The sequence below is a fragment of the Myotis nattereri genome (genome assembly GCF_964212035.1).
Source record: "Myotis nattereri genome assembly, chromosome: 5".
In the NCBI taxonomy this organism is placed as follows: domain Eukaryota; kingdom Metazoa; phylum Chordata; class Mammalia; order Chiroptera; family Vespertilionidae; genus Myotis; species Myotis nattereri.
In genome coordinates this window covers 78,286,443-78,306,237 of record NC_138080.1, presented here as the reverse complement: position 1 = coordinate 78,306,237, position 19,795 = coordinate 78,286,443, and the positions used below count along the sequence as shown (strand labels likewise).

The 19,795-nt window shown below is 50.1% G+C and overlaps 1 protein-coding gene across 1 annotated transcript in view; it reads right to left on the bottom strand.

The window, feature by feature from the left end:
• TGFBI (transforming growth factor beta induced) overlaps nucleotides 1-19,795 on the bottom strand; it is a 33,750-nt gene that overhangs the window by 13,174 nt on the left and 781 nt on the right. Inside the window, exons 2-7 of the mRNA XM_081092291.1 lie at nucleotides 14,788-14,886; nucleotides 5,219-5,283; nucleotides 3,746-3,906; nucleotides 3,250-3,414; nucleotides 2,840-2,986; nucleotides 553-694 (exon numbers count right to left, since the gene is read on the bottom strand). Of these exons, the coding sequence (XP_080948417.1) occupies nucleotides 553-694; nucleotides 2,840-2,986; nucleotides 3,250-3,414; nucleotides 3,746-3,906; nucleotides 5,219-5,283; nucleotides 14,788-14,886 (779 nt within the window). The remainder of the gene's footprint in view (nucleotides 1-552; nucleotides 695-2,839; nucleotides 2,987-3,249; nucleotides 3,415-3,745; nucleotides 3,907-5,218; nucleotides 5,284-14,787; nucleotides 14,887-19,795) is intronic.

Genomic DNA, 19,795 nt, shown 5'->3' with positions numbered 1-19,795 from the left:
CTAATCTCCTCACATGCTTGTTCCTTCCCTCTCCTCCAGCAATAATTAATATACCCCCTAACATAGAGCTCACGGAGAAGGTGAGGAAGGAGCTGGCAATGAAGAGTCAAGAGTCAACTGTTACTGGTTTTTAACTATCATTCTCAATTATCCATGACCCCCCTGGCCAGACATAGGAAGAGTTCAAGGGTCAGCATGATGAGTCCATGTCAAGGATGCCAGGACCTGCCACCCCCTCTCAATATCACCAAGTTGCTGCCCACCTGGCAGCCCTGTTCTGACTTTGATTATTTGAGCCTTTAACTCTCCCTGAGTCTGGCCTGGACCTCCAACTCTGCCCCTCTCCTCAGCCCAACTGCATCCCTAGGCAAAGGCTGCCAGATCCCATATGTGCCCCTCTGGCCAGGGCTCTGCTCTGGCCTCTGCAGAGATAGGGCTGGTTAGGAACAATGAGACAGGATGGCAGACAGCATGTCCCTCTTGGATGAGAGCAGGCCTTGGGCTCAGTATGGCTGCTCCCATGAGGTGACAACATGAACTGAGGGTGCTCACCTCTCAGGGCCTCTGGGTCACCCAGGATCCGGTTCAAGGTCGCAGCAGGAATCTTCTCGAAGGCCTCATTGGTGGGGGCCAAGAGTGTGAACTGGCCATCACCTTCGAGCAGGGTGTTGAGCCCCGATGCAGCCACCGCAGCCTGTGGGGAAGGGAGGGAATGGAGAGTTCCCTGAAGTCTCGGGGAATATCTGCAGACCAGAGACACACACAGCCTCACCAGTCCTCCCTCGGAGCCCAAGATGAAAAGGAAGGCCAAACCAAAGCTCACTTCCTACCATGGCCTCGGGGAGCTTGCCCAGCCTGAACCCCAGCCACTCTGGTCATGTCTCAGTTACTTCGTGTGCCTTCTTCCTTCCTACCTCCAGCCTGGGCCCTGCTCTTCCTTCTTTGCTTTCTGTGACTCCTATGCCTTAACTAAAATGCCATTTCTCGAAGTAGTCAATGTGACATCGCCTCCCACCCCATCTCACCCTGCTGCTGCGCCCAATGAGAATGAGTCTGTTACACATACCCGCACAGCTTGCTGTCCTTCTCATGTTTTAATTAAATAGTTATTGGAAATAATTATTGTGTGAGCCCCATGAGTGTAAGGATCAGATCACCCATTACCTACAGAGCAGCCAGAATGGCTTCCTACCCTCTCAGGATGAAGCTCCTTTGCCAGGTCTGCAAGGCCTTGAAGGAGCTGCCCCTGCTGACCTGGCCACGCTCCCTTGCCTTGTGGTTACCTAGTTGTCTTTACTCTGGCCCCACTGGCCTCCTGCTTGCCTTTATTTGTTTACTTCTGCCCTCCCCTCTGCCCGCTGTGCTTTTGAAGCTGTGTTTTCTTTCCCTCTCTCTTTATGTTTTTATTGATTTGAGAGAGGGAGAGGGAAAGAAACATCAATGTGAGAGAGAAACATCGATTGGCCTCCTCCCGCATGCACCCCAACCAGGGATCAGGGAATTGAGCCTGCAACTTGGGCATGTGACCTGACTGGGAATCAAACCGGTGTCCTTTCAGTGCACGGGATGATGCTCAACCAACTGAGCCACCCCGGCTAGGGCTGAACTGCGTTTTGGATAACTGGCCATTCTCATCCTTCAGGCCTCAACTGAAAAGTCACCTCTTCCAGAGAGACCTTTCCTGGCCATCCAGTCCCAACCAGCCTCCTCTGCTAGCCACTTACTGACCACACGCTTCGCACAATCTGTGGAAACCTCGTGTGCTTCTTGTCTGTCTCCCCAGAAAGGCTATACATGTCACTGAGGACAGAAATGTGTGTCTTGTTCACCTCTCTACCCTTGGCACACAGAACAATGCCTGGGAAGTAACAGGTGCTTAACTAAGTGTGTGTTTGCAGAAGGAAAAATGGTGTTAGGAAGAAGCAAGGAAGGAATATTTGCCAGACACAAATAGTAAGAGGAGATCACTAGGTGGGGATCAATTGATGTTAATCAAAAGATGTGCCCCTCCCCCGCCCAATGTGCTTCCCACTCAGTGGGAACATCATTCCCGTGCAGACTCCTGACCTCTGAGTGACCCGGAAGGAAAGCAGGGGAAGAGCTTAGACAGCAGGGCCCGCAGGGCCCTCCAGAGCCACTTCCTGAGGCCACCCCAGTGCAGCCGGGCCTGGGGTGTTTGTTTGTGTGTGTTGGAGATCTCCAGGGAAGGAGCCACCCCACTCCCACCCCATGTCCGTTGTGGTCAGGAAGTTCTCCTTGAATCAGGGCAAAAACCCTGACGGGGCAGCCTGTGTTCACTTCCTTTGAGCAGCGTTGCCAAGAGGAACGCCTGCTCGCAACTCCAGTTGTAAGACAAATGTCTTCTGGGCAGTGGGGAAGGACAGAATTCCATGGCCCCTTCCTGCTGGCCTGGGCTCCAAGGAAACATGGGTATGGCTGGAGCAGGGCTCCATGGTGAGGACACGTGGTCAAGAAGATCATGCAGCCTGACAGGCCATTTATTCTAGACCTACAGGTGGGAACCATCACCTGGAAGGAAGAATCCTCCCCCTCTGGAACCCTGGCAGCTCAGAGGACCCTGTCCTGCTGTGGCCACAAACCACTTGAACTTCCCGGGGGAGTTAAGGAAAGGAAGGCTTTACAAAGAAGAAGACAGGCTGGGGGAACTGACAGCAGGCAGTTATGATGTTTCCTGTGGCCAAATTAGGGGATCTAATTAAGGGATTCTCCATGTTCATGGTGTTCAGAACTTGCTCCGTCCCTTACATGCCCATGAACATGGAGATGCCCCTGCTCCTCCCACTGCCTCTTGGGGCCCTCTCCCAGGGCAGTCCCTCACCCGAAGGGTCTCGAAGGTGTCCTCGATCTCGATGATCTGCTGGATGTTGTTGCTGATGGTGGAGATGACCCTATCAATGAGGTGCACCACACCGTTGGTTGCATGGTGGTCAGCCTTCAGCAGCCGGGCACAGTTGACGGTCACGATCTGCCCAGAGAAGGAGTGAGGATGAGCAGTTAACACATCAGAGGCACAGCACAGTCTCGAAGCCCCAGGCAGGGAAGACACAGCACAGGATGGTGTTCCACAAGCTGTGGAACCAGAGGTCCGAGGAAAAGCAGGTGCAGGAGGCAGAGGGTTGCCTGCAGCTACGTCACCCGTGGGACCAAACCTCAGAAACCAGACCCCGCGTGGACCAGGAGTGAGCTCAGTGTGGGCACAAGGCAATCTGTGTAACGGGGATGTCCTACCCCATTGGGATAGTGGTGGATCTTGATGTCCGAGTTCTGGTACATGGAGGTGAGGGCCATGCCGTGTTTCAGCTCGTCTGTCAGGACCCGTCTGTTCACCATGTGGTAGCGAAGGGCGTTGAGCAGCTCGATGTTGACATTGCTCACCAGGGAGTCGAGAACTTCCTAGAAGGTCAGTGTGACAGTTAAGGGGCTGCAGACCCCATGTTCAAGAGTTGGGTTGTTGCTATCCTGGCAAAGATGCTCTGAAGCCCCAACGACCCAGGCCTCCATTCTGACAGGGACCCCTCCTCAGAGAGCACTGAGTTCTGTCTGTCCAATTGGCGGCGACCTGGTGAGGTATATTTTAGCTCAAGTTCCTTGGCTTTGTCTGAGGGTTAAGAGAAAAGTTTCCTGAAATCACTACAGAAGCTTGTCCTTCGTGCCCACCAGCCCACCCCTCTGGGGAGTAAGGCAGCCCCAGTAAGAGTCCCCTGGGCAGAGGAGGTTGTCTCACAGCTGATAAGGAAGCCCAGGCCTCGTTGCTGGGGGCAAAGATGGTGAAGCTGCCGGGCCCTTCCATCTCGGGCCTCAGTTTCTCTGTGCGGTCCGTGTACAGCTGAGTGGTGGTCGATCCAACGACTCCCAGCGTCTCGTAAAGGTTGGAGAGTGGTAGGGCTGCAGGGGCAGAGGACAGAGGAGAGATGGGCCTGTGAGGCCACCCCCACCTGACCACACCTTCCCTGTCCATAGAGGACGCACATCTGCAGGAGCGTGTGGGCAGGCCTGCAGCCAGCCTACCGGCGGCGGCAGTGATGGTGGTGGGGTGGGGGGTTGAAGCTTGTCCCATGCTTCTTAAAATAACCCGGCCAAATGCTTCCCTACTTGAACTCAACCAATTGGTAATTTTTGATCATTTTAACCGCAGCAGAACAAAAGCAAAGCTTTAGTTCACAGACGTTTAGATAATACAGGCAGGAATACTGGTACGCCAGAAATAGATATCCTAATTACAAACTAGTCTGACAGATTTATCTAGTTGTTGGAACTGTTTCCAAGAATGAAAGAATTTTGCAAGTCTTTGAGGTGCTTTGTGTATTTACAAGTAGCTTAGGAGGGCCTTCGCCTCACACAGTGAGCGCCATGTTCATTTTACAGGGTGTGAAGCTAAGGCTGGAGGTCGAGCTGCCCTTCTGAGGCCATGCTCCTTTCCCATTCCATATTTCCCACCTGTCCTTCCACTCAGGGCAGGAATGCCCGGGCCCAGACCATGCCAACCACACCTCCCTCGTGATAGTGGCACCAACCAAATTGTCCCCTTCCCTTTAAGTCTGTCTCACATTCTCAACTAATAAAATAGCACATATTTCAAAGCTTAAAAAAAAAAAAATCTCTGTATTATCCCTGGTGTGTATGGAACTAAAAGGAAGGCTCTGATGAAATTCACAGGTGCCACGCAGTCCTTGGCCTCATGTAGCCATTCGTGGCACCTTCGTTGACTGTAGGTAGGCCCGCCTGGCCTGCCACTCTCCTCCCTACAGAACTCCAATGGGCCAAGTTTCCACAGAGCGAGGTGGAGGTGACTTGGCGTTCCCAGCCCAGCCGGGGACCATGCCTGTCCCATCTGCTCTCTAGCAGGGCTGGTCAGAAGCGCTGACTGTGTTTAGAATCACTCCCAGCCACAGCCACCAAGGCCAGGAGCCTGAGAAGAACACGGACAGGTCAGAACTGGAGTCTGTTCCACCCCCTTGTGGAGGGGGTCAGCTCAGACAGGAAGGAACAGTAGGAAACTCAGTTTCCAGCTTCCACCTTCTGGCCCTCGTGGCGCCTAGAGGCCAGAGAGCACATGCCGGGGCAAGGGGGCGGGGGGGGGGGGCGCGGCGGGGGGGGGGGGGCAGTGCGGGAAGACCACAGAGCTCATCCCCCTCCAACCCCCACTCAGGCTCTGCTGCCTCCATCTGCACTAACAGGCAAGGCCTGGCTTAATCACCTGCTGGGCAGCCCTTCTCTCCAGGGACCTTTTCATATCCAGGACAGCACTCGTAGCTGATGACTCTGCAAGGAGACACACAAATGCAGCATTAGCAGGGCTTCCCTCCTCCTCACAGGTCAACAGTCCTCTCTCCTGGAAGAATGGCCTCTGCCAACGAGAAAGGGAAATGGCGCGTAAACATCCTGCTTGCGGAGGAATTGTTCACTGTCATGTCTGTGCCTTTCATGGGCAAGGAGCTGGTCACTCCTCCTCGGCTTTGCAGAATATTCCCAACGGCACCATCGCCTAAGGAAATCCACCACCTGGGAATGGTCAGGGGACTGTGGCAGCACATTCAACAGTGGGATTCAGACAACATACCAAGAGCTTATACCTCCATTGTAATTCCTGGGGACCCGGCAGTTCCTGAGAGGCCGCGGGGAGGAGCAGAAAGAGCCCTGACCTCCCCAGGCAGCCCCGCCTCCTCTCTGGGACTCAGTTTCCTCATCTGTGAAACTATGTGTGTTTCGTGTGATGGTCGTTGGATTAAATCTCTCATGGCCTTCTGGCGCTCCATTTAATAACCAAAAGGATATTGTTCTCAGTTTTTACAATCAAACTTTAAAACTTTAAAAATTATAGAAACAAAGCTCCTGTTATCAAGATGCTTTTAATTTTTTTTTAAAATTAAAAACCAAATTTTAATCAAGGAAAACATTTATATGGTTTCAAATGGAAAACATGCAAAGTGTTCCCCACCCACCCTGATCCCTCGACAATCCCATCAACCTTCCAGGAGGCGAGCAATATTGCCAGTTTGCAAGACTCCTTGTATGTGGAGAAACAAGACTGGCAGTATCCAGTTTTAAATGTTGAAATCATTTGGCAGAGAAACTTAAAACTTCCTAACTCGGTCCAGTTCATCTTGGCATATTTACGTCCTTCCTGAGGTCTGAGACAGAGCTTCAGCTAACCTGGTATTCTGGGGAAGCCCCAAGAATTTCAAATATCATTGCAAGGAAGTCGCCGTTCTAAAAGCCTACACCTGAAAGGCTTGCTTCACATCAAATCCCCAAGTGCTGCCTCCGGCCACCCCTGCACTGGCAGTGTGGGCGCAGCCCCTCCTGGGCAGCCTGGAACTAGAGGCAAATAGCCATGTCCTGCCCTCCCTTGGGGACAGTAGAGGACTCAGACTGAATTTTCCACAGAACAGCTCACCACTCTCTCAGGGGCTGTTTTATGACATCAGCAGAAGAGAAGCAGGCAGATCGGAAAGAAACAGGGCTTGCAGTGGGGGCGGGCGTTTTCAATGAGCCCATACATTCTGCTCTGATTAATCCACTGGAGTCATCTCAGGGAAGCCCTGGTGAGTCATGTTCATCTGTTATCCAAGGTGTTTCAGAGACGGACTGGCTAGGATTCTCGGGCTGCTGGGGAGCTACAGGCGTCATTGGCCAGAAATGCTCCCCACCACCCCCCAGGGTACAGCTGAGGTGACAAGCCATGCACTTTCTTCTTTGTCCTGTTCTCTCCATCTTCCTGCCTTTCTCCTCCCCTTTTCTCTGGCCCTCGTCCCATCCTGTTCCTTTCTAATCTGTCATCCCTATACTTATAAGGCTAACCAGGCTGGTGGTCTCACAACAGCTTGATCAATCCACAATTTTATCTTTAAACCTAAAGTAAAATTTGATTAATACTCAATCTCTCAAAGACAGTGTGGTGTAATAGAACAAGTACAAGAATTAGAAGACTTGTTGTGTGATCCATCAGTAACTAGCGAGATGACACCGAAAGTCCATTCTCTCTCAGTTTCAGTTTCCTGATCGATAAAATGGGATGAAGTTAAACTGGATGATCTCTAAGGTTCCTCACAATTTCACATTCACAATTCTAGTCAATGGGATTATTTCCAGGGGGAAGAGGAACTCTATTTCAAAGAAGGAGAGTGCCAGCTTCTCCCAGCTAACCCTAGGGAGAGCTCCAAGCCTTGAGTCCACAGGACCAGGGGACACCCATGCATGGGATCCCCAGCTTTCTGTGATAAATACCAGGGTTCTCTTCTGGCGTATGGGGTTAGGGTTAGGCCAAGTCCCCCAAAGTTTAGTTCCTTCCAAAAGTGCCTGGGTAACATTCCATGAAGTTGGAAAAGCACAACTGGAGAATGAGTCTTCTTCTTAAAGCCTTCCTTATTTCTGGGACCCTTGTACACACCCCATGCCGTGAAGCCCAGCCACGTTGGCCCTGGTGAGCCATGTGACTCACCAGTGACTCTTCTTCTAGGGTGTTAGCACCTGAGTTCCATCCCCAAAACCACAAGAGAGCTCAACAGCTCAGGTGACTTCATCAGGAACTCACTGAGGACAAAAGAAAACCAACTCCCCAGTGTAAACTGGGTCTGGGGCCAAGTGTGTGTGCGGGTGGGGAAAACGGTGAGAACGACAGGAGATACGGGGCTGGGGAGGAGGGATGGATCTAAGCTGAAAAGTCTCAGCGTGCAGAAGGATAGGTGGAATCAGAATGCTGCAAGGACTCTGAGGCACAAAGGGGTTTCCCAAGATCACAGCTGGGGAGCGGCATCTACGACTCTCCTCAAATTGCATTAAATCCAATTCCTTTCCCATTGCTCTTGACAATGCACATATTTGGGGGAAAGCTGACTGATTTGGAAAGTGTGACACTGAGAGGACACAGGTTTCTCTCCAATGTGGTCAGAGCTAACCCCTGTCATCACTCACTGTGCCCGTCCAGATGGGCCTTTTGCACCCATGTTCCCCAGCAGCCAGGTGTGGGTGGCACACTACCCCCAGCAGGGGCTCAGTTCCCCAGCTGAAGGCTTTTTCCTGGTTCTCTACCAGGAAGCTTTCTCCTAACCCTCTCACCCTGCTGACCTCTCCCTCCCGGCCCTCCTGCTACCCAGTCTGGCATCCAGGCACTTTCTAGGTGAGCAGGTGTCAGCTGTGCCTCTCGGCCTGAGCCTGGCAGCCCTGTGGGTTGAGATCGGCCACAGCTGGCAGTTTCCCTGCTCCTAGCTGCCCCAACAATACCAGCTCTCCTCAGAACCTGTCTGCTTGGCCCAGGAAAGCAGAGAGCAGCTAGAAACTGGAGACTGAGAAGGACGGTCCATTGAGACAATGTTGACCAAATCTTTCAGGACAAGCTGTCTCTGTTTTCTGCCCTGGAGAGAATACACATGCTGTGGGGAGATGGGGCTGGGGCCACCCCCAGGGGCCTGGGCCTGATGCCATCTCTCTAGGATGAAGGCAGCAAAGGATGGAGACCACGGGGAGCCCCCATCATCTATGTCTCCCTAGTTCATGGGCTTCTCTGTGTAAAGAGGACCAATTTGTTGGTCTTCGAATTGAACCTCATCAGCAAAAGCTGTTCTAATTAAAGGCTCCTCGTTCTCCTTGGTCTGACACAGTACAATAAGTAAAAATTTTAGGTCAGAAAAGGCAGCAGACACTAATTTTTTGTTCCAGCTCCCCTGGTCAAAAAAACAATTTGAGGAAGAAAGTGAGGGAAGGTGTCTGATTTAAAAGAGCAATTGGGGAGGGTAAAAAGGTAGTGTCAATCCAAGGTCTAAGAAAAGAGATGCTTTGTTAGGGAAGCTCTCCTTCAGCCCCCTCCAAAATGTTTACTATGATTGGATTAAGAAAGAATTACTGGTGTTTCTCTCCCTAAATAATCTTCCAAAAAGTTAATGCAATAAGTTAAAACAATCACTCTCTCCCAAGTATGCTTCATGCCTTTGGCTGTCTGCCGTGGCTGTAAATTCCCTAGAGATGAACTAGCCCCTGGATGTAGGTGGAGCAAGGAACGGAGCCTGAGAGCCGGTTTCCTGTGACAGAAGGTAAACCATTCAGTGTGTCATGATTTCCAAGAGGAATCGCAGAGCAAACACAGACCAACATTGTCTAGACATCCAACATGCCCTGCAGCCGGGCTGCCTGGAGTGGTGCACTTCGGCACTGCTGGCCTGGGAAACTCAGCTGAGCTTTCTTGAGCCTCCCAGAAGAAAATAAAAATGTTGAGCCCGCTGGTGAAAAAGGGTTTGTTTTAACCTACGGTCCATCCCCAAAGACCTCTCACCACTACTCCATTCACCAGGGTGTAGCTTGGTTAGTGATGAGACTGTCTTCAGAAAATGTAGCTGTTTTCTTGTGGGAATCTGTGAGGCCATTTTGGGGGCTCCTGGATGCTGAGCGTGTCTCCTCAGTTCCCATGCCCTTCATCATCTCACCAGGGATGTTGGGGAGGCCCCTTGTAGCAGGGGATCAGAATGATACCAGACTGGGGGTGAGCAACTAGGAGAAGATTGGTGACTCTGGGCCAAATGGCCTCTGCTGACCCTGAGAAGGCCTTCTCTCTGGGGCCCAAAGTCACAAGTTTTGGGGCTGTAGAGAGAAATCTGGGGCAGTTCACCCAGGCCTTTTAGGGCTGCTCACCCTTGGATCACTGACATTCACCACTAGCTTTAATTCTCCCTGGGGCAGGGAAGTAGAGCAGCAGACCTCCCCACTTACTAGCAGGTGATTTTGAGCAGGCCCCTTAGGCTTTCTGAGCCTCAATCTCCCTATACTGATTTGATAGGACAATTGTGAGAACTGAATGAGCTTACATAGGAAAGTCTCTTAACAGAGGCTTGATATTTACTAAGTGCTCAGTCGTTGAGCTTCTTCTAAAAAACTCCAGGTATACACTTTAAAACTGAAGTTAGATTAATAACTTCATTGAAAGTAATGTCCTATATGAGACCACTGATGAAATCACATTGTAATAAATCTCTCATAACACATCTATGTGGCTCAATAGATAGGGCCTGAATTAGTTTCTCATTGTTGCTGTAACAAATCATCACAATTTTAGTAGCTTATAAAAATACAAATTTATTATCTTACAGTTCTGGATGTTAAAGTCAGAAATCGGCTAAGCTTACGAGGCTAAAATCAAAGGCTGTATTCCTTCTAGAGCAGTGGTTCTCAACCTTCCTAATGCCGCGACCCTTTAATACAGTTCCTCATGTTGTGGTGACCCCCAACCATAAAATTATTTTCGTTGCTACTTCATAACTGTAATTTTGCTACTGTTATGAATCGTAATGTAAATATCTGATATGCAGGATATATTTTCATTGTTACAAAATGAACATAATTAAAGCATAGTGATTAATCACAAAAACAATATGTAATTATATATGTGTTTTCCGATGGTCTTAGGCGACCCCTGTGAAAGGGTCGTTCGACCCCCAAAGCGGTCATGACCCAGAGGTTGAGAACCGCTGTTCTAGAGGCTCTAGGGAAGAATCCACTCCTTATCTTTTCCAGCTTCTGGAGGCTACGTGCATTTCTTGGCTTGTGGCCACATCACTCCAACTTCAGTTTTCATTATCACATGTCCTTCTCTGACTCTGACCCTCCTGCCTCCCTCTTGTAAGGACCCTTACATTGGACTCATCTGAAAATCCTGGATAATCTCCCCATCTCAAGACCCTTAACTTAATCATATCTGCAAAGTTTCTTTTTCCTTGTAAGAGAACATGTCCACAGGTTCAGAGATTAGGACATCTGTAGGGGGTCATTATTCTGCCCACCACAGGGCCATTCCCCAGATGGTACATGGATTCACAAAAATACTCAACAGAACAAAATTCCATGTCAGCTAAGCTGCCTCCTAGGAGTTTGCAGAATGGTACAGGACCTCCAGGAAGCCCTGCCAAACAGAGGTGTCTGGTGTACGACAACCCTGGTGTTGGGTGCACAACAAATCTCAGCTATTTTGGAGCAGATTTCCCATGGGTCTCAGCTGGCTGGACAGGGAATATGAATTGGGGAAGGAGGTGCTGGTGTGTGTCTGGGGACAGCCCGGCTTCCCTAGATAGCTTCTCAGCATCTTTTTCTTTTTCATCCTGTGACCAAGGTTGTGGGACACAGGAAAGGGAGACCAAGGAGGGCTCTTCAACTTCACTGTAACGTCTCTGTCTGCCCCATCAGAATGAGAGCTACTGGAAACAGCCCTGCTGGCTGATGAAAGCGCAACCACACACTGGCTGGCTTTGTAAGAGACACATTTCTAAGCTTTAATGCAGCGCTGAAGAAGCATTAATATTTCAGCCCCTGGGCAAAGCACTGCTTGCTACTAGAGAAAGGAAAGTGTCCTGCCAGCTCATCTTGGCTCTGGAGGAGGGCTTTTGTGCTCGTGAGATGTGTTGCTTGTGAAACAACTTCAAGACTTTTGGAACGGACAGCTGCCGCTCCAACCTGCCAGCTCCCGCTGGCCTCCCGGTGTCACGGTTATGATGTCTGAGCTCCTGCAATGACTAGTACAGTCTCATGATGTCAGCTCTGACTTGGCTGCTAACTAGGCCTCCCTCTCGCCGGGGTTTGCACAAAGGAGTCCTGTCGAGAGACAGGGAGGCTTCCTGACCACAATTTCCTGCACCACCGCTCAAGCTGCTGCATGTAAAAATTTTATGGTTGCCGATCAGACTGGAGCCTAAAATCAGAGTGGGATGCCGTCTCCCTCATAACTCTCTTTGTCTGGTTAGTTATTGTATTACTCTGGTGCTCTTTAGAGTCTGAAATAAAAGCTAACTTAAATTTCCAAGTAATAAAATTCACTCAAGTTCCTAAATAGAGGCCCACTAGTAACTGCTTCCTGTAATAAAATCCATATGCTGGCTTGACAAATAGCACCAAAGACTCTGGTTCTTCTCTTGTAGGAAATGCAGAAAAGGTATTTTCTGGGAACGATGTCATGTCCCTGAGAGGCGTGCTAAGTGTGGCCAGTGCCCTACCTCCCTCCACGGAGGTGGCTCCTGGTTCCCTGGGTCTCTGTGTGACACTACCAAGTCTTCACAAACTCCCCTTACCCTCCCCTCCCACCCCTGTGCTTGGTGTCACTTGTCTGCTTTCAAGTTCAAGTTCTCCTTGGTCTTGGGCCTCTGGGTGACCTGGGCTGTCTCCTTCCCTATAACACTTTACACCCGTTCACCCCAATATACACTTCTGGCTTCAGCCTCCTCCCTGGGGTCCTGCTGAGAAAGTTCCCACTGCCCAAATTTGCCCCCCACTGAGACAGGCCTCTGTCCAATCACCCTCATACTCCCCATTTACCAGTCCTCACCCACATCAATGTGCTTAGGGACCCATTTCACCAGGATGACATCAACTCCAGCCAGCGCAGCTCTCTCCCCTTCCCTTCCTGACCACCCCTGGCACTAAATTCCTGGGGATCACATGGCAGCTCTGGCCTGGGCCTCGGTCCTGGGCACACCAGCGAACAGTGAGGCTGATCTTTCTCAGCTCTCTTGGGAACAACGGAGATATTTCAACTGCTTCCCCTGTCCCTCCCTGGGTTCTCTGGACCTCTCCCAACTCAGCTCCACCTTCCTGACGAGCACACAGTGTTCCAGGAAGGGACCCTCTTGCCCCAGATCATCAAGTTTCATATCAACTCATGTTGTTCTATCCCCATTCCCTCTTTTGAAGCTGCCTGGAGCAATGGCCACACTGAAAAGTCGAAAGTGCATATTGTCCCGTCTGGTTTTGTAGGGCCAGGCTGATGGCTGGGCCTGGCACTGGGCTCTGCTTGACTCCACTGTATACCTTGTTTTCTGCACCCACACCCTACCCACCTATTCCCTTTCCCAGCGCCTGGGATGCCCTGCCCTCACTGCTGTGAGGTAACTGCACCATCACATGGCCACACTCAAAGCCTAACCTGCCCAGAGCGGGAGATTGGGTCACCAGGACACTGGCCAGCACACCACTGTGCCGCCTGTGCCTGTCCTGGCACACAGATGGAGAAGGACGCAGGTACAGGGCCAGGAAGCCAAGGCAACTCACCATCAACAGCAGTGTCAGCCTGGGAACTGCTGGGGAACATTATCAGTCTGCTCTTAACTGTTCAGGCAAATGCCTCAGCACAGGGCCCCCTGAAATACCAGGGCCGATGCCGCCCTGCTGCCAGCTTGACATCATATTCCCATTTTTAGGGAAACTGGTACTGACACAAAGGTAGAGCTCTTTGAAACCCAGACTCTGACATGCAGAAGAGCCGTTTGCTTGGTACAGATGCTCTGGCCACCTTCCAAGAAGCAATTATATGGGGCTTGGCTTGGAGTTGAGTAATTAACTGTTTATTTAAGCAGATAAGTACGCACATGGGAAAAATCAGAGTACTAAAGGTTTTCTTTTTTTAAACTTGAGCACCATGAAAGGATGTGTGGTCCATAGTTTGCATAATCTCTTTTGTCCATAGCTGAAGAATTATCCCTGGGTGTTTGCTCACTGAACCCCAAAGGTGTGTTCTCATAGCTCACTCAACCCTCAGCTTTGAAGCTGGGCTTGGTCAGGTGGGAGCCCGCTGTCCCGGACCTGCCCTTGACAGGCTGCCAGGGGGCTGATGGCTTCTCCCCAGCTCTGCCGTGGTCCCTAACACCCTTGATTCATACTAGGATGGACTAACATAATAAGGATCACAGTTGGGATATTCATTTCCATTTTAAAGGAAGAGCATTTTCCCTTCCTTCAGTTGGTTATGAAACTGAAGGAGATATTTGCTCAAAGCAATGTCACAAACAATACTTAAAAAAAAAACCCACCATGGGAAGGTGTTCAAGAGAGCAGCTTAGAGTCTCATAGTCCTTCTCTTATGCAGACAAGAGAAGGGTCAGGCCCTCCCAAGTGGCTCAGGAGGTTTCACACAGCACATCTTCCTGTCTGCAGGAGAGAGCCAGCTTTGAGATCTGTTGACAGTTGGCGCCAACACAGATTAGGTTTCCACGAAATTCTGTTAGAACATGCACGCCGCCCCGTTCCCACCAGGCAGCAGGTGGCTGGGTGCATGCGCCTCCCTGCATGCTGACAGAGGCACCAACAAGCCCCGCTGTAACCACATGGGTCCACACCCCACTGGCACTCTCGCTTCTGTTTGTGTGGCCTAGATTTGCAAGTTCTAAGGGTAATAAGAATAGCAGGGAGCCTCTCACATGCATTATTCCATTCAATCCTCCTATAATCCCATAAGGTCTTCCTATTGTTATTTCCATTTCACAGAGGAGGTAACTGAGGGCTCCAAGGTAAAGCAACTTGCCCAGGGAAGCGGCAAAGCCAGGGTTTGAATTAGGGAGTCTGAGCCTATATTCTTAAAATGCTATGCTGACTCATAATTGCACATTTCTAGGCTCTTTAAGTCTTTCTGGGGTGTTTACCTCAGAGCAGGAGTGGTACATAAATCCACCACAGGCTGGTGGCTTCTCCATAACGATAATATTTGTATCATCGAGTGAGGATTAAAAAACTCACACGCACACACATACATGCTTCTTGTAATCTCAGATCAGCCCTGAAAAATGTATCCAAGTCTTGTCAGGAGCCTTAAAAATGCAAAACAAAACTGGCCGGCTTACTAAAACCGCCACTCCCAAGCACACGGCTCCCTGACACGTTTGCACACGCATCTTCCAGGCTCCCTCGGCAGCCTGCCCTTTCAGAAGGCTGGCCCAGGTCTGAGGGGACCTGCAGCTGGCAGACACAAAGCCCAGCCTCCTTGGTGGCTGGTGGTCTTGGGAGGTAACAGATACTCACGTTGACTTGCCACAGATTTTCCTCTGGTACCACTGCTTGCAGTTGGTGAAGTACTTTTTGTTGGTGCCGATGAGCTTCTGCACAGCACACACGTTGGGGCTGCGAAGAAAGCAGCAGCGTTAGCAAGACGGCCAGCGTGTCCACCCCGCCTCCATGTCCTTCCCACCCTGTGGGCCCTCCTGGCTCATGTGAACATCCCAGATGTGGAGCAGATGCAGTCATTTCAGTCTTGGTACCGGACGGTGGCTTGGGGCAGACGTTGATCCTCCTGACCTGGATTTCCGTCAGCTTCCTAGAAGTTTCCCTCCAAATTAAAAATTGCCATAGTGTATCATGCATGGACATAACTTCCTCGTGTAAGTATCTTTCTTTGACACGGACATTTGGCAAATGGAAGTAAAATCATCTTACATGTTTTCAGATGGCATGTTACCAATTGAGATAAGTAGCTAAGTAAAAGCTGTGTGTTTGCTAAGTAAATAAAGCAACTTCCTGAGAGGCCCCCAGCCTTTCTCTGCATCTCCACCCACACTGACCTGTGCTCTCACCTGTCATCCCAGTGCACCAGGCGCCCTGGTCGGGGTCCCTGTGCCTCCCAGGCAGCTCCACACACATACTCTCCGTCCCCAGGCCAGCTGCCTGGTTCCCAAACACAACCTAGCCAAGTGCCACCCTGGAAACTAGAGGGCACAGCTGGCTGCTGTCAGGACCTTGGCAAGAGACGCTCCCCCACTGAACTCTGTCATTCATACTTGGGCCCCAGCTCCAGTCTCACTTCCCCCAGAAAGCCTTCTGCCGGCGTCCCAGGTGACACTCTTCTACCGCTGACCTGGGACACAGCCGTTGTTTGACCCTGGGCACCAAGCAGAACCCTATAACTGAGCAGCATGTGTATGTCTCCTCTCTTCAACTACCTTCCAAACAACCTTAAGGGCAGGAGCTCGGACTCATTCTTTCTTTTATGATCTAGATCAGTGGTTCTCAACCTTCTAGCCCTTTAAACACAGTTCCTCATGTTGTGACCCAACCATGAAATTATTTTCGTTGCTACTTCATAACTGTAATGTTGCTACTGTTATGAATCGTAATGTAAATATCTGATATGCAGGATGGTCTTAGGCGACCCCTGTGAAAGGGTCATTCAACCGCCAAAGGGGTCGCGACCCACAGGTTGAGAACCGCTGGTCTAGATGGAGCCTAGGGCCAGGCCAGGGTGAAAGAGCAGTTTGGAATGAACTTGAATGAACAGAATGAAAATACAATGGAACCTTGTTTCTTGAACTTAATTTGTTCCGGAAGGTTGTTTGTGAAGCGATTTGTTCAAAAACAGAATTATTTTTTCCCATCAGAAATAATGTAAATGGAATTAATCCGTTCCAGACCTTCAAATGATTCCCTGTTTTAACCTTTCTTATAGACATGTCGAATGTACTGTTTAATTTATTGAACCACCCCCTACTAGCCTTAAAGAAATTTTTCTGCCTCAGAAATGCTATAACTGATTTTCATTTATCCAAGCAACAAGTTTTTCTACCTATTCCATTGCCTGTGATTGTTGTTTTGTGAGCACTTTCACACCCTTACCAACATTAGCATTCCTGATGGCCTCTTTATGTTTTAAAATTGTGCTAACCATCCATTTCACCAGCAACAAAAGCATTCTCTCCTTTGTTTGTGCCTGAGAGACACTTTTTGTCATGCTGATGTATCAGCAATGAAAGGGCTGTCAGGTGGAAAACTGAAGATTTGGTGGACAACAGAGGCATTTTTTTTGTCTGTGAACAACTTGGTGGAGAACAGAATTGTTCGAGATGGGAAACACCCAAGAACCAGGTTTGACTGTTCTGCTCCCAAGGGCCATCCAGCTCAGAAGGATCCCCGGAAACCCTGAGGAAAAGTCATGAGCAAATGGGGTTCTGCTGAGAAGCCTTCTTTCCCAGAGCAATGGGGTTCTGGTTTTGTGTATTTTATTCTAGCATCTCAAGTCCTGACCCAAACCATGCGCAGGCCATGTGGTAGCAGGGCCTTCATGAGGCTCCTGGGCAAACAGGCAGATGTGGTGACCACTGGGAGGGGGGGGGTCTTCCTGCGCTGGAGGCAGGCAGTTCATCTGGCTGAATCACAAGTCAGAGGAAAGCCAAGCAAAGAGGCTGCGGGCCTTCCCATAACCTCTGTGCGCACAGAAGGTTGGGTATCATTCTTTCATATCAATTCCCCTGTTACTTTAAAATGCAATCGATAGGCATCATTGGACGTACATGGTATTTTTTAGGAAGGCATTGGTCAGTTCTCAGATACCCACTGCCGGTTATTGGGCCACAGAGCAGGCTGGCCCTTTATTTCTCCACCCAGGTGGCTGTCACCTCGTGTTTAGGCTGTGGTTCAGGACGCAAAGGTGAGTAAGCCAAGGAGGCACAGTGAATATTACTGAGTCGCTGTAAGACCCTGAGGGCCAGAGAAGGTAAGGCTGGAGAGGAAACCACAGGCTTGCAGGGAGGAGAGCCCATGTCCCCTTAGGCCTAGTTTTTTGGCCAAATGCCCGCAGCTCCCAGAGGATTCTAACAAGAAGCCACCTTGCTTCTGCTTGCTGTCTAGGACTCACAGGTTACAGCATTCTCCAAATAACCCCTAGAGAGTTACTGCTGGCCACACTCCAGCGCTAGGTGTACCAACTCAGAAGTTCTTCTATCTGACCAAGCAGGAAACAATTACTGTCAAATTCCCTGCAACTTTCCGTAGGCGTTTGGCAAATCTTCATTGAGTCTCCTGTGGATGTGGCTCTAACATTCCTCTGAGTGAGTTTCCACCGCTGCTGCCTTCTGAGACAGGAGCAGAGGCTGGGGGTTGCTGTGACACCATCCTCCCTGCACATCAGGGTGAGAGGGGTGGGCTGTGCACATAGGAAATTGATGCTGAAGTTTACCCAAAATGGGCAAGCCATTTCTGGACCTTCAGCCTCAAGTACAGCAGCTCTGCTGTGTTCAACTTGGACTTGAAAATCCAGTGCTTCAGGAAATTCAGTCCAGTTTTGGTTGGTGATATTTGGAAGTATGATTGCATTTTTACTTCTCTTTCAGAAATTTTCCCTTCCCTATAGCAACACAGATACGGCTGGGGGTAAAGAGATCACGTCATAGTCACTGCTCTCCCAACAGCTTTCTGTGTTTGGACTAAGTCATTCCACCTCCCTAAGCTGCAGTTTCTCCATCTGTAAAATGGGCACACGAACAGCAGGTGTAATTTTGGTGATGGGTAACACAGGGCAGTACACCAGCAAGGCACCCTCGTTATTTTTTTCTTTCACATCTTGGAGCACACTGTAGTTCCTTAAGGCAGCAAAGAGATTTTTCTTCCCCTTTCACCAGTGTTCACTTTGAATAAAGGTTATCCATTTTACACAGGCAAACAGCACTGTGGTATTTCCAGGGACAGTTAGATTACAGTAAAGGCAAGTGCGCCTGCAAGCATTTTGTCACAATACCTGCCTGTGCATCCAGACTTTACTGGGGTCGGGGGTGTTCATGTGCCTTCTTAGACCATTCTGCCCATCACAGATCACTACAGGCCTTTCCAACTGCACGGCAAGAAGCTAATCAAGAGGATTAGCCTGGCCCTGGCTGGGTGGCTTAGTTAGTTGGAGCACTGTCCCATACACTGAAAGGTGGCGGGTACGATTCCCAGTCAGGGCACATACCCAAGTTGTGGGTTCAGTCCCCATCACAGCATATGTGGGAGGCAACCTGATCAATCAATGTTTCTCTCCCCCCCCTCCTCTTCCCTCCCTTTCATTCTCTCTAAAATCAATGGGGAAAAAAAATCCTGGATGAGAATTAACCAAAAACAACAACAAAACAAAACAAACAAACAAACAAACAAACAACCCCAGAATCAGCCTGCAGGGGTATTGGGGGTGGGGAGGTGAAGAGGAAGTTCCTCTAATATCTGAAATTCATAATAAAGAGCATTTGCATTAAAAAAAATACCCTGTTTTCTGGCTGGTTAGTGTCTCTTCTGTACTCTGAAGGGAAGGTTTGCTATGCAGATGGTTCTTGGTGGAGTTCTATCAACACCTTTGGGAAGGTTTCGCTGTGGTGTGCACAGACACCATTGTAGGTGACAGTGCCCCAGGGTCTATTATAGGGGTCTTCTCCTTAGTGGCTAAGACACAGAGGAACACAAACCTCCCAGGCAGATACCATAGCACCCGTCATTGGCAAGGAAGGCAGAGGGACAAAGGTGAGCTGGGCAGAGACAATGAAAATGCCAGTTGCTCACATTTTGACTTTTATGGCTTACATCCCCCTCATCTTTCTGACCTGCCCCCTCATCCTTTTGTACCAGACTAAGTGAAAGGTGCTTCTGCCTCTTCCAGAAAGACCCCAGGCCACCCTGGTGCTCTCCTCTTTCTGCGAGGGTATTGCGTCTGTGGCCTGGCCTGGCTTGATTTCACTCAGCAGAGTGGCCAGGCTCACTCCCAGCAGCCTCCCTCCCTGCAGCCCCGGGCGCCTGAAAGGCCAAGTAAGTGCCTAAGGCCACAGGCAGAGGTAACCAGGAAGCGACACCCAGCCCAGAGCAGCCCTGGGTGGGAGCCAAGGCTTTGCAAAGCCCCATGAAGTCAACTCTAATCTCCCCCAGCAGTGAGTTTTGATCTGACTACAGATTCCCCCGGCACTTCACATGGTGGTCTGGTCACTACCTGGGTGCGGATGGCTGGACCCAGAGCCATTTGGGCCACTACGCAATGACTCTGCCCACACATAGTTTTGCCTAGCTCTGAAAAAGGAGTTAGTGCAGCCAGGCAGGCTGGAAGGTGTGGCAAAGCCCGCAGTGAGTGAGCTGGATGGCCTCGTTTGGGAACATTGCCCACCTCTGCCTGGGTTTGCCAAGGCCTTTACCAGGCCAGACCCTCTACCCCCTTCAAACAATGTCTTCTTATGTTAGCTGTGCCCCTAAGGAACATGTGCAATGACAATGTTCCAAATTTGCAAACTTGGCTGTTATTTAAAGA